Here is a 15,606-nt window from a genome sequence, read left to right on the forward strand (position 1 = left end):
GGTAGTTATCAAAGTATAGTGGCATTTACCACCCACTACACAATTGACACCACTGATTATTGTGTTTGGCCGAAATACAAGTGTCAGAGTACCCATTATCACAGTACCCATTATACCCGTTATTAAATTTTCTATTTATGAAAATTTAAAGGGTAGGGGGGGGGGTGTCTTTAGAAATCTAGTTTCGTCGAGATTTTAGAAAATTCGAAGAAATTTTACAGAAGTTTGGGCGAAAATTATTGTGTTTGGCCGAAATACAAGTGTTATAGAGTATCCATTATAACAGTACATATTATACCCATTATTAAATTTTCAATTTATGAAAATTTTAAGGGTAGGCGGGGGGGGGGGGTTATAAATCTAGGGTGCGGGAAAAGTTTGTCGATTTCTGTTCAATTTCTTTTCAATACAAATAACCAGAGGCATCTTCCAATAAAAAAAATACCGCCTAAAACGGTAATTATCAAAGTATAGGGGCATTTGCCTCCCACTCCACGATTGACGCCACCGATCATTGTGTTTGGCCGAAAAATCCACAAATATAGGCCTAATCCAAACTATAATTTGTGGGGGAGAAGTTGGTTTCAGGACACACTTCCAGGAACAAATTTACATCTCTACACAGGTGGAAGGGGGTATAGCCCGGCCAGAAGATTGGACCGGTGGATATTTTTGAAAGGGGGGGGGGATAGTGGGCCAAAAAGATACCTTGTTTTATAGTTTGTGACCGACCTTAGAAAAGAGACCTGGATGTCAGAACCTGATAAAGCAGGAGCTGAATTTCGTTTAATAAATGAATGTCCTTTTCTGAAGTGGCAAAGTGCCCTTCACTATCTCTATTAGCCGTTCCACTCGTTGCAAAAGTTTCCCGAATCTTAAAGGCTTGAAACAGAACAAATGAGTTATGAGTTAATTTAACTACATTTTATCTTTGTCATCGCAATATCCAATAGCTGAGTTTTCTATGTCCTCGTAGCTGGTAATCTGCAAGTATATTAAAAAAATACTATTGGGGAAGGGGCTAGGATATTGGTTTTTAATAAGGGGTATGTGTCCGACATTTTCTGGAGGGACCAGATGGTTGATAGAAGTGCAAAAGCAGGTGAACTAGATGGAAGACATTAAAAATAATAGGAAACTCATAAAATTCTTGACATTTAGGGGTGAACGAGCAGGTGCCCGGAGACCCCTCTATCTGTGTACACGCCTGGCAAAAAATAGGAATTTTAGTTCTCAAATATCCGCATTTCTGCCTATTTTAATGCACTTTTTGACAAGGATTTTTGGGGGTTGGAGGTAGGGGTTTTTGAACAGATCTTAGAGGTATTCCCAACTAATAAAAGCTTATATAAGCTTAAATATCAATATGAACTTGCCGGATGGGTAACGCTGGGTCCTGTTATAAGTTTTGCATGGGCTCAGGTGAATCCTTAGAATGTAGCAGGGAAATTTTCCCAGTGGGGGGAGGGGGACAGTACTTACATGAGCCTATTTTTTACCAGGATTCAAATGATGTTGTTTCTCATTTTTTTTTCTCTGATACGTTTATCCTCTTATTTCCCAGGGAGGTATTGCCCCTCCCCTAGCTATTCATATGGGCACATGGCCTCCACTACTAGGCGTGGGTCCAACGGGGTACCGTGTGGTAGGTTAGTATGGACACGAAAGATTATCGGTTTTAGAACATATTGATTAGCTTACTAGTACTGAGAGAAAACGTATCATGCTTTAGTTCCAAATCTTGTCGATTTTTTTTTTTTTTTGCTAGCCTAGAAACGGTTTCTGACACAGTTATTGCCTAATATTTAGTTTAATGGCTTCATCACAAATTTCCTGGAACTCTACGGTTCCATATGTTCAGTAAAAGTGTACTTTCTTACTTTAACAAATCCATCCCAATGGAAGGTTTCAGTTGTTGAAGTTGTCCACCCTTTTTATGTAAATTATGGGAATAAGGTACTCGTTGGACTAGTTTCCCGTATGGATAAAAATCTCGGTGTTTTCTGTCATTTGTGTATTTTATTCATCGTGTGAACTAGACAGGGGGGTGAAGTGTCTCCACGTGAATACCAGAATATGGAAACTCTTACTAAAATTACTGTCACAGCTTTTTGTCTCATCTTTATAATCTTGTGTGGCTTGTTTGTTGGAATGAATGCGACTACTTTATTTGATTGGTGGTATCGCGATGTTCCCCCCATTATCGCTCTACAGAGAGTTTCGTCTGTTTCCTCCATGCTTTTACCTCCAGTGATCAATGCTGGGAAGGATGCCAACACTACTGTCGAAGGAATGAGACGAACGGTTCGTTCGGTATGTTGATTGCCTATTTTGTTTATTAAAAAACACATTTTTGACGATAGTAATGAAGAAAAACAGGGAACAGTTACTAAGGATGAGATGGGGTTCTAGCCCTCTGTAAATCCATTAGCCTTGTATTGCTTGAGGCTAAGTGAAAACGAATTGAGGTTTCCAACGACATTAATCCTGCAATAATCATTAGTCCAATGGTAGACCTAATATTCTGGGTAAAGCTGTAACTAAGGGGATTTTTGCTATCTTGGGGAGTAGCTGACTTCGTTGAATGAAAATTTTAGATATGGATCCATGGCCTAAAATATAGTCTGGGAATGTGTTACTAAACTACAATTTTCACCCTTTCTGTATATCAACAATTCAGGGTATATATTTGCACAATAAGGGTTGGGGGGTTAAAGTTCATTTCCGTCGCAAATAAATGCTGTATTGGGATTCAGGATGAAATTCTGATTTTCAAGATTTGTCTATTTCTTAGCTATCTCATTCGTGAGTTAATCTGTAAATATACCCTTATTTCTAGGCCTTAGAAGATAATATGGGCGACTCGGGTTTTCCGTCTCTTTTTCGTTGGCTTTAGTTTTTCAGATGCAATTCCTTTTGTTTCTTTCAAAATTTTGGGCAATATCGAGACTTATTTCCTTAATTAGAAAATAGATTTTCTAATATTTAAAAGCTTGTAAATCAGGATTGAGCAGAGGTATGAGGCTCAGAACAATTTCCTCGTGCCTCATTTGAGCAGTACCTCTTTTGGTACTGAGTGGCGTGATTAGAATGTTGCTCCAATGGATCAATTGCCCCAACATAACACTAGGTTTATATTGATATATTAATAGGATTTCGGAGGGGATGGGTGAGGTAGATTTTCTTGTGTACATCTCTGGGGATACTTGTTTGACTACTTAACACTATTCTCTGAATAATCACGAAAGAGCTGCAATATATCTGCATTTTGGAATACGAGGTAACGGCTGAGGCATCAGGGCTCTACTTGATCCGAGTGAGCAATTGCCCCGGCATAACCCTGGGTTTACATTGATATATCATTTCTCGTTATTCCCCATTTCTACGTTTTTATTGAGCAGCCATGTTAAATTTACTTAACCCAAAGAGGATTGGGCAAACTTTTCTTGTTTTATTAAGGAATGACAGGGCATTATTTTTCCCTGTTCAATCATGGTCGCAGCAGCAGCTGCAACCTAGTAAAGAGGGGTTAAAAAACTGCTTTTAACTCGACCTAGTTAAAAAACTGCTTAAGACCTTTGCACAGGGGCTGTGGGGATCATGATACTTCCAAAGGCATAGTTATTCGGCCTGTCAACAATGCTGAACAAAATGACAATCGCAAAATTTTGATGGGACGAGTCTGAGAAAAAAGGGACGTGGGGAAAGACGTAATTGCCCTTTATTTTTGGTGACTTAAAGAGGGCATTAGAGCTTTTAATTTCCGTACAAATGAGCCCTCTCCCGATACTCTAGGACCGCTGGGTTGATAAGATTATCACTGGGAAAAAAACATAAAAAAATGAACACTTATATGTGATCTTTCTTCTGGCAAAAAAAGCAAAATTTCACAATTTTGCAGATAGGAGTTTTACGAATGATCAGACAAGGATGAATCATGGTCTCATGTATGTGGGTCTGACAACGGAAAAATCCGTTGTCAGACCCACCGGTCTGATCCATTAGTTTTTACATACCGTTTTAAAGCTAAAGAGCCTAAAAACGGCATGATTATAAATACTTACTTTGTCGAAAACCCTCCTTTTATGAGTGTAATAAACTGTTAAATCTGAGGCGTTTGCTTCAACTCGAATTGATATCTAACTGCTATTGCTCTTATATGCCAACAGAGTGCATTTCATTGTCCACATAAACTTTCACATGATCTCGGAAAGGGGTTAAGCTAGGAAAATGAAACTTTCAGTGATGTGTCTACAGGCTAAAGTATGTCCTGGGAAGGTATTTTGAAGTACCTACATCCACTCCCTCTCCTTCTAGAGGGTCCTGACCTTTGATGAGCTTTAAAAATATGTGTGTTGTGAAACCCTGCAAAATAGACCTTATGCTTGAAGGAAGTACAACAAAATTGTTTTCAGCTTCACAACTTTGCTCAATCCAAATTTATAAGGTTTTAAAGATATGCAAATACATTTCCTAAACTTCGAAAAAAAACATTGATATGGCTCAGGATTCTACTCAAATAACAGGGATTGCATTTTCAGAACTAAAGGCAGAGAACTGAAAATAAAGATCTAAAAGTAACTGAAAATTAAGGTAAAATGTTGTTATGTCAAAATTTCAAAATGTAGGCGAATTTCAGGGCCCTCTAGAGGGAGAAGAAGTGGAGGTGGGTACTTCAAAATACCTTTCCGGGATATACTTTTGCCTGTAGACCCATCCCTGAAAGTTTCATTTTCCTAACCTAACCCCTTTCCGAGATAGCAAGAAGTCACTAAACTAGAATTTTACCGAAATTTTTATGTAAGGAGGGTTCTCCTTAAAAAATTCTCCACGGGTGGGGGCATTTCCCGGCCTGGCTTGAAAAAGGATCAGAGATTAAATTTAAATAAAAAAAGTTTTCAACTGAAAGTAAAGAGTCGTGTCGAAACTAAAGACGAACAAGAATTAATCCGTATTTAAGAGGGGCTGTCCCCTACTCAACCAATTGCTCGTTACACCACTAAAAAACGCTGGAAACGAAATTGTTCAATCAGTAAAGTAATTTCGTATCTAATACATTTTCAGGTTCAAGCTCCTTTACTCAATAAATATAAAAGACTCTACAATCCAAAAAAATCCCAAAGGGCCCAGAGGCCCGTTAACTCGGGAAAGAAATGAACGCTACATATGTATCATTAGCAGGTTACTGAACTAGGCCTAGGCAAAAATAAATTAGAAGTACTGCTCACACGGAGGCAGCCGATCTCCACATCACCTAACAAACAACAAATCTCACTTTGTGAGCGACATCCAGGGCTTGCGAATCTAGAAATCTGATTTCCTCTACAAACACGCTAACAATAATTTTGTCTAAATTTTCTACATAACTTTATTAGGCTATTGACGGGGTTATTCGTAATTTTATTAAAATCTTTTCTTTTAATTTCCAACTCATATAAATTCTCATTTTTATTATTAGCGTTGGCCCTCGGTAGACAATCGGGCGGTAGTTGAGCAAATAATCGCGACACAGATAAGATCATTAAAGTGCAATAAATAGGCCACGGCACGAACTTGGAAACCTGCATATTGCATTTGAGATTTTCGTCCCATATATTACCCTCGCCGCTGTGCGTATGGATATTTTCAACAGATATCACGCACCAAATGCATGATAAAACAGGTTCTTCAGGAGCACCTCAAACACACAAGTGACATAGACTGAGCTCCAATAACTCTTTCTTATTGTTTTTATTGAAAAATCAGTGCGATCGATATATGATAGGAGAACCATTAACCTACAGCTCTGTATTTTGATCTTTAATAGACCTTTGAGCTGTCAAAACAAGCCGCCAAAATATTGCTTGGATGAAAAACGTATCTCTTACAATCGGAATTTTAATTAGCAATAATTTGTTGCTATCATGGACATTTCTCTCAATTCATTCTTAAATAACCACTTTTATTCATCATTTGTCAATAGGTTATTAAGAATTTCCATGATGACGGTAAATTATTCTGAGCTGAGATTTTGTATCCTTCCTTATGACATTTCAGCTTTCTGAGAAGATAAATATTTAATAGGTACAAGCTCAGTCCTCTGGTTTCTGACAAGAATCTGGTTTCTGACCACCGTATGGTCTTAACTAGGATTTATTAATTGTGTTATTATTATTATTATTATTAATTAGCAATAATTTGTTTCTATCATGGACATTTCTCTCAATTCATTCTTAAATAACCACTTTTATTCATCATTTGTCAATAGGTTATCCACGTATGCAACAAGTTTCCATTTTAAATGCTGTAATAAAGGTTATAAGGTTCTACATCGTAGGAAGCTCGTGCATGAATTGCTGAGAACAGATTTTTCTTGTCTTTCATGCATCAGAGAGAGAGAGAGAGAGATCACGCCTTCCTCTTCTTTTTTAAGAAGATAATCAACAGTTCGTGGTAACGCATTGTAAGTAAGGAGCAACCTGGGTTAATTGTAATAAAAATTCTAAAAAATTGAGTTTGAATATGCAAGTCAAAAAATCAACTTTTTATCGCGATTCCAACTGTTTAAAATTAATCAAAGTTTAAAGTTACCCATCAAAAGCTACGAGCCGGGGAAAAATGTTCCTTACTGTCGAAAAGAGAAGAAAATACCCTCAAAGGGACAAGTAATCTTGATGGAAATTACGCCATCAAATTCAGCACATCAGGGAAATCTTGTGTAAAGGTTTTAAGCTCATATATACAAAAATATGGAATTTTGTATCTCTTTTTTTTCGAAGAGGAACCATGAACGTGTTTCATTTGTTCATTTTTTCCCAGGGGTTATCATAACGAGCTAATTGTCCTAGAGAGTCGGGATACTGCTCAATCGAACGGAAATTGTAAGTTCTAATGCCATTTTTTAGTATCCAAGAAGACTGTGCCGCAGCAAGGTGACATTTTCTGCCATTTTGTGGCATTGAGCTACAATTTTGACCCTAAACAGAGCAAAGCTGTTATCGACTAAAACTCTGAGAGGGCCAGTCGATATAAATTTATTGAAAAATAAAAATTGAGCTTTTTAGCTTTATAGGCAATAAAACCACACATTTTCGCATTTGTTTCTTAAGAGTCACTTTGTCCATATTAAATAAATGGGACTTTATTTTCCAGTTATTGAAAACGTCGACTCACTTGGTTTTTGATGAAATCGTACGCAGTTGCGTATAATTTTGCATAAGCTATTATATAGGAGAGCTGGTGTTTGTTTTCACAGGTGGGGGAGATGCCTCAAAAAGCTCGTTTTTATGTCCAAATTTTCTGTCAATAATAAAGTAAATAAAGAATAGAGTCTGGGAGGGGGTATCAATTAATCTCTATTCCGAGGAGGCCCCCACTTTCCACCACATGGTGTACATCTCAGAACGCCAACTGTGCCACACAGCTCTTCCACGCTTTGCTAAGTTTCCGCCACGCCTGGTAGTTTTCATCATGCTTGGCACACTTTTGCAACGCTTGGTGCGTGCGATTTCTGAATACGAGTACCCACTCGCTCCAGAGCCATTCGTAGGGTTGGTAGTATCCTGGGAAAAATTAATTACAGCCAACCCCCTCTCCACTCGGATTTAAACACAAAAGCCAAATCAAACTGAAAATTTGAACAGCTCTTTCTCGCTCTAACCTCCCCTCATTTTCATTAAGCCTAAACATAGGTGATGCGCGGCATAGGTCCCTTCATATTGCAGAAAGTCTTTTATTTTTAAGAAAACATTGCATTCATATGCTTGCCAGCGCGCAAGGTAGAGAGGTATCCTTAATATTGTCTGGAATTTTCCAAGGAGGGGGGGAGCAAGTGTTGTCAAAATTTTTTTACCGACATTTAGTTGGGAATGATGAGTTTTGAGCTTTTTTTTGTATATTTAGCATTTAAATCGCAAACAAAACCTTAAAAGACGTTTTGAAGAAAAATCAAAGGCACAGTGAAAATTTTTGTTCTGGGGGGTTACAATAAAAATTTAAAAACGCATCAAAAATGTTTATTTGAATTTTTGTTACTTTTTACGAGTTGGGCAAAATTTCGGGGAAGGGAGGGGGGGTAAACCTCGTAAACCCCTCCCCTGGATACAGCCTTGATAGCAATATTCATTTTAAATAATAGACCCGTTACGGTAATTCATCCTAGCTTATATTCTGCCATTCATTTTTTTTTTATGCATTCGATCGCTTCAGTCACTTGTCACTTCATAGCAGAAATTAAGTGCCAGAAAACTTGTGTTAGTCTCCTCCAATCGAGGGCCCCAACAATTTAGGCCATTACTCATCAATTCAGTTATAGTCAGAACCCATTCTACCAACAGGCTAAACTTACTATAGCTAAATTATGATTTACTAGTATTGATATCAACAATTTAGCAGGAAGGAATGTAGGTTTATGAGTGCAGTAGCCCCCATCATATCTTGGCATGTTTTTTGAAAGGAACGTAAGAAACGACATTAAAACTTAAACCGAACAGAATTTATTCCGTATATGAAGTAGGCTGCTTCCTCCTCAATCTCCATTCTTTACGCTAAAGTCTTATTCTGAATGCCTTTCGAGACCTACTTTTCGCTGAACTTGGGGGCATTTTTAAAGCGTCATTAAACTTCAGTGTAAATAGAGGGGGATTGAGGAGGGGGCAACACACTCATATGCGGAAAATAATTTCTGATCGTTTAATGGTGTTCATTTTATTTAAAAAAACCTGTTTTTTGGTTAATTTGGTGACAAGGCTCTACCTCCCTTTCCTTCAGAAACAAATCTGGACCTGAAACCACTTATCGGTTCAAAACTAACCTGAAAAAGAAATGTAGAACATACTTCTGCTTTAAGGTTATATTAAGGTTAAGGGCTATTCGCCTTATTTACTTTATTGCCCAAAAATTAATGATTCCTACTATCGTTATTCATCAATTAAGAGAAGCCATGCCAATTAAGAAAAGCCACCACACCAATCAAGACAGGTCTCGATGCAAAAATACGTGTGGCTTGTCAGAGAAATTTGCATGACGTAGAAATCGTGCATTTGGGGGTAAATAAACAAAAACATCTGTGTGACATAGCCAGGTATGAAAAACGTCCCAAAGCTGCAAATAGCGGATTTGATAGAATTCCAAAAGCTGCCGACACTTTAGCAGCTCAACTTGTGTTTTAAAAGCTTTTCTTTGAGTAAAAAGTATTTTTGTATGTAAAAAGGGTACTTTCAGCCAAAATCTGGTAACAAATCTGAAAACTGCCGAGTAGCATTACTACTTTGCTGCCCCACTTTTTGCACAGCGGGACATACGATGAGGAAGGAATTAATTGTTAAAATTTATCCTATTTATGTTGCAGATGATGGCTCATGCTTGGAAAAACTATGAAGAATACGCCTGGGGTGGAAATGAACTGCGTCCCATATCATTGAAAACTCATAACCCGGGAATATTTGGCGCTGCTCAACTTGGGGCAACAATTATCGACGCCTTGGATACTCTTTACATAATGGGATTTACTAAAGAGTTCGAAAAAGCCAAGCAATGGACACTGGAAAATTTAAATTTTAGTAGTGTGGTAAGTCTATTCTTCTTCCTAGGACTCGTAGACAGGAACGCAGACGGGGGGGGGGGGCTCGGGGACTTGGCCTCGCCCTGTAATCTTTTATTTTCTTGAATATCTGGGCACTTCTTATTCGACTTATCAAAAGTATGTTCTTTATTATTCCCCCCCTCTTGCGAAAAAAATTCCGGGAACGTGCCAGCTTAGAGATAATATAATTTTCAGTACATAAAGCAAGGTAATATAAATTAGTATGATATTGAGTGATTCAGAAGCCAATTTCCTGTTTGCTTTTATGTACTTTAGTTTTCGATGATTTATAGTTCTCTACTTTCTTAGGAATATTCTCTGAAATTCAGGGTAAAAGGGAGGAAGAAAAAAAAAAATTGACAAAAATGAAAACTAAATTAAAACTGAAAATTAAGGAATTGTCATTACTTACTGCGATCACAATTAGGCCTATATTATTGTTATTACATTTGAAAGTCATCAATAACCTACATTTTTGTTTATATCAAGAATATACTGTTGTTACTACGTTTGGATGTGATTTGCTTTTTTTGGGTTTTGACCGAGATAAAAGTCGTAAAAGAAGGTTCCCTGGGGCCCATCTCCCACGTGCGGTTTTTCCAAAGCTTGAAAATAACCTATATTGCAGGCAAGCACTGTAAAGAGTCACGCAATTGAGCCGACTATTTAAACAGCTGATTTTGCAAAGTAATTTCTTTGAAATTTAGTGACATTGATTAACTTCAAGTTAGGCTTTATTTGGCTTGTAAGCAATATATTTTTTTTTCAGCCATTTTGTAACAGTGGACTTTCGAAAATATGGAATTTGTTTTTCCAAACAAGAAAATTTGGCTACGATTATCATCCCAACAGAGGCACTAATTAGGCGGAGGAACAATGGCCTTAGATTTTGAAAATATTATATTTTGTTATTCGTGAAAAAATCCCCCCCCGTAATCTAGATTAAAAAAAAATCTTTGCTTCCCCCTTTCATGTTCGTGAATTGGTGTCCCTGCATCCTAAGGGTGTGTGTGTTTTTCTAGAGTGTGGATCACAGACAACTTTTTTTTACTTGACGAGACGGAATTTAAAAAAAATGTACTTTTTAATTTAACTGTATTACTGTAACTGTACAAAATTAACTGTATACTCTCTTTGCAAATATGAGTCTCTTTTTCGATTTTCTTTTTTTCTTTCTTTTTTTTTCGATTTTCAATTTTCTTTTTCGAAAACAAATCCCAGCATCATGAGTTATTTTTACTGGTTGGAATTTTCCTTACTTGTAAAAAGGAAAGACAGTACAACACAAAAACTTTGGGATGTTCTAATCGGGATATTGGGATATTTTGGGATATTTTAATCATTTCATAGAGCGCAAGTACAAGTTCAAGTTAAGGGCAGTTAAATTGAAAATTTAGGGCCGTATCCAGGATTTTTTTTCGGGGCTATAAAAAACTTCAAAGATGCATAAAAAACTGTCTATATTCATTTTTACGTTTCTAAAAGTCGGACAAACATTTTGGAGGGTGTCAAACCCCTATTCCCCCCTCTCTGGATACGGTCTTGCCCAAGCACCATCTCCAATCTTAAGGATGTGTGAACAGTGTTTTGGCTCCGTTCCTCATCCAAGGAATGCACTAGTCTTTGGACCTCTTGACCTTGTTGGGCTAATTACCCGACAGTGTGTCTTTTTTGGTTACAATTTAACAAAAAAAGCCTCGTACCAAACTGACCTCTCCTCGACGATCTTTAGCGCGCCGAAGAACAGACCATTGAGACGTATATACGGTAGCCCACTGGAAGGTACAAAGTCTCGAGACAAAAATTGACCAGTTCCTATATTTGATGAACTTTGTCAACCACGAGATACCGAGAAATGAGGTTGCCACACAGGGGTATACACTACTCAGGCGAGACCGAGTACGTTCTATTGGTGCAAAATATGGAGGAGGAGGTGTTTCTGTTTATATCTTCCAAAATTAGCAGACGAAGAAGTTCTCTGGGTTAGGATGACCCTTAGAAAAAAGTCTGTTATCATTTGGGGCTATGTATAACCCCCAACTTAACTGATTACTAGCTACCTTGAAACCTCCCTTTTCTACATTCGGGGAAAATACGCTAAGTGCCGTTATCCTCCATTGAGATTTTAACGTTATCATAGCTTATGGCTCCGTAGAAAAAAACACTGATAAGGAGAGTACAGACTTGTATGATACTTTTCTTTCGTATGGGCTTGAAAAAATGGTTGAATTGGATACCCACCACAGCCCAAACATATCATGTCGTCTTGATCTTTTCTTTACGGATCACCCAGGTTCGTTTAAGGCTTACGCTCATGCCTTTACAAGCGACCACGTTGCCATCGTTGGGCATGTACATCTTTGTATTCCTCTCCCCATAAAGCACGAGCGACAAATCTGGCACTACAAAAGAGGAGATTGATATGGCTTAAGAAACGCACCTGCTTCTCAGCAATGGACAGAATTCCTTTGAAGGGTCCAAGAAAGCTGCGGAAAAGTACAAACAGGCCGTAGTCGACTGTATAATGCAAGCTGTATCCCATCGAAGTGCATTCAAGCATCCAGCAAGGACAAACCTTGGTTCAACATCCGCTGCAAAAGGGCTATCCGAGCAAAACAAAAGGCATACAAGCGATGGCCACTCTCAAAGAGCGAAAAGGGCAGGCTTGATTCGATAAAAGCCCCTAAAGAAGGAGTTCGTACGGTTCGGCGATCATTGATACAGTTGAATACAAGATTTGATACCAAGCTCCAAAATGCCTCTGCTAAGAGCTGGTAAAGCATTGCCAAAGAGACCTTACCGTAATCAAACGGAACTTCAATTCCTTCCCCAAAAATTAACGACGGGACTATCGCTAAAGATTCAAAGGCAAAGACTGAAGCTCTTGCCATGGCGTTTTCTGAATTCTCAAATCTGGAAGACGACGATAAGAAGCGTCCGATTTCCCTGATATAACTGGTACTGTCCTTGATCATTTGAACAATTCCACTACTAAGGATCTTTGTATTCTGCAGTCTTGATGTGTCCAAATCCACGGGTCTTGACAATATATCTAATGTTGTCTTAAAGACATGCAGTGCCGAATTAGGTAGACCTTTGTCGTCGCTTTTCTGCCTGTGTTTTTCCTCTGTAACCTCTCCACACACATGGAAATCCGCATATGTATACAATAATGGACTCGTGTAGGCCTATCAGCCTCTTCTCCTGCATTGAGAAAGTCTACGAAAAGCCTTCTAATAATTCGTTTATCAGTACCTAGAGTCAAATGAACTTTTAGGCGACTGTCAATATGGATTTCGCCAGAAGCGTTCAATGCTCGACTGCTTAATCACCAGCACCAGGAATGGATCGAAATTCTGGCAAAAGGATACGACACCAGGTTATTTTCATCGAACTAAGGCTTTCAATAGAGTATGACATCGTGGCCTACTGAAGAAACTTTACGGGTATGGTGTCAGAGGACGTCTTTTAAAAGTAATTGAGAGCTTCCTTTCTGATCGTTTACTGCGGGTCATTTTTGACGGGTTCACTTCCTTCGAATATCCAGTAATGGCAGGCGTACCCCAGGGCAGTATATTGGAACCTATACTTTTCATTCTTTATATACATGACATGGAAGATAACCTTGCGAGCCGTCTGCATCACTTTGCTGATGACACAACACATGTAGTAATTCCAGAGCATGAAAACCCAATCTAAGCCTGTCCGATGCCTGGATTGTCAGTTTCAATGCATCGAAACCAAAAGTGTTGATGATTTCTCGAACAAAAGTGGTACGCGTAAATTCCAACTTTATTTTCATGAAGGAAGCTTTAAAGAAACCCAACGAACTTTATCTCCTCGGAACCCACTTGTCCACACATTTCTCTTGGAAAACCCACCTCGATCGGATGAGAACCGACCGCAAGACAGTTGGTGATCACCCCTCCCTGTAAAATCCTTCTACTGCCCAGCTCGATCATCCCAAATTACAATTCTTGCAGCAGACCCATCGTTGAGCATGGATGCCCGCTGTGTGCTGGTGCTCTGAAAACTTTGTTTTGTTGGCTCTGCTCCAAAATATCCAGAATATGGCTAATAGGGTTACCTCAGTTGCTCCTCCTTCTCTCCAGTCTGTTAGTGGGATGCTTAATATGGCGTTGATATCTGTTTTCTGTAAGTCTATAAGTTCGCTTCTTTCTCTAGTTTTCTTGTATCGTGTCCCCAATTGTCCAACTGACAAGACATATGCGAAAAGGACTGATAGTTACTCTATTGGCTTGTTCAAAAGAAGATTCAATAGTCATCTAAAACCTCGATAAAAGAATGGCAGCAAATCAGCTATTCAACTATACCTTGTTCCACGAATTGTCCCAACGATTCCTAGAAAAAGTGTCAATTTTCTCTGTATGAATTCAACATCTGATACACTGAAATATTATACAGCTGACAGTATTTATATCAAAGATAGATTCTGTATTTACGCCCTTATTTTTTAAGACCTATCCAGAATGACATAACTAATACGGAGATTTCCCTAAAGTTGATTTGGTAATCTACTAGTTAGAGATCTATTTGTAATGAGCTAGAACTATAGTCGATGTTCGATTTATTTAAAATTTTAAAGGCTCAAACAATTATGGATACGTGAATGGTAAATACAAATTAGAAAATTCAATGGCGAAAATTTTCTATCTGACACATTTCTAACTAATCCATTAGAACATTTTTAACAACATCTTTTGTGAACGGTCAAGTCTTATCATTAACAATAAAAGGACAGTATATATAGTAATGCAAGTTTTTATCTTTTCTATTGCAAGAGTTTGGGACATACTGAGGCCAAGCACTTCTATGTTCCGCCTTCGCAGGCATGCAATAGGGATTATCTCTGGATTGCTGGATCATCAGTATGATGATCAACCCACTCAATAAGGCAGTAAATTATATGTGCATAGGAATTATTGCCCAGTCATAGCATACGCTAGGGTTAGAGGGTGAAATTAGGGAGCTGGAAGAAGTGTTGGAGTCCCAACAATGTCAATAAAAAAAACATGCTCGTATGACTAACAGTTGCACACAATTCTGACCCTTAGGGGGGTGGGGGTGAATTAGGGAGCTGGGCTTCTATTTTTGGGAGAAGAGGAAGAGCAAGTGCATTGTTTAAAATGAAGGGGAGACAATTTTCTCGTTTTTTCGATTTTTTCTATGGAAATACCAAAAAAGCTATTTTTTAGCGAAATAACAAAAAAAATTGTACCCATTGCCGTACCTGATGTGCATATGTGCCAATACAATCTTCCAATCAACATTTAATACAAATACAATGCGATTCAAACCTCATTACTCAAACTACTTGCGGGCTGTGTCCTATTTTTCAAACAAAATTGAATTTCTTTGTCTATACATATATTATCTTTATAAGTGGGCAATAATTTTGCATGTATATATTTTCTCGAAAACAGCTCCATATTTTTTCAGGAAAATTAATATCTTGGGATATTCTTGCATAGAAAAGCAATGAAGATAGGTCAGAAGTCCGAGAAAATTCATTAAGAGCCTTAATTTTGGTTTTTGCAAATGGTTTCATGTAGCCTACTATGTTAATACATTATAAAGAAAAGAAGAAACTTAAAAAAAAACTAAAAATAAGTAAAAATAAAGAAAACTAAAAAAAAGGGAAAAAACCAAAAAAGAAAACTAAATGACAAAGACAAAAACTAAAGAAAAAGAAAAAAACAAAAAAAAAACTAAAAAAGACTAAAAGAGAAAAAAATAAAAATAAAAAAAACTCTTCGGTTAGAACACAAGGGACAATGAGAATCCATATATAGAAGCCTGCCGCGTGCCATGCTTGGGCCTGGCGGCGAAGCCGCCGGGACCCAGCACTGTCTGTAGTTAGAACACAAGGGACAATGAGAATCCATATATAGAAGCATGCCGCGTGCCATGCTGGGGCCCGTCTATATATATGTATATATATATATATATATATATATATATATATATATATATATAAAATAACTAATTTTTGATGCATATTACATAAAAATATCAAAGCGCTA

The 15,606-nt window shown here is 37.8% G+C and overlaps 1 protein-coding gene across 7 annotated transcripts in view; it reads left to right on the forward strand.

The window, feature by feature from the left end:
* LOC136043864 (mannosyl-oligosaccharide alpha-1,2-mannosidase IA-like) overlaps positions 1-15,606 on the forward strand; it is a 71,252-nt gene that overhangs the window by 19,800 nt on the left and 35,846 nt on the right. For 6 of the 7 annotated variants that reach the window (XM_065728822.1, XM_065728820.1, XM_065728819.1 and 3 more), the window contains exon 3: positions 9,329-9,547. In XM_065728822.1, the coding sequence (XP_065584894.1) occupies positions 9,329-9,547 (219 nt within the window). Of the gene's footprint in view, positions 1-1,949; positions 2,314-9,328; positions 9,548-15,606 lie in introns of those variants that run through there. The other variant, XM_065728825.1, reaches the window with a different exon arrangement.

The sequence above is a fragment of the Artemia franciscana genome, chromosome 2 (assembly GCF_032884065.1).
Source record: "Artemia franciscana chromosome 2, ASM3288406v1, whole genome shotgun sequence".
NCBI classification, from domain to species: Eukaryota; Metazoa; Arthropoda; class Branchiopoda; order Anostraca; family Artemiidae; genus Artemia; species Artemia franciscana.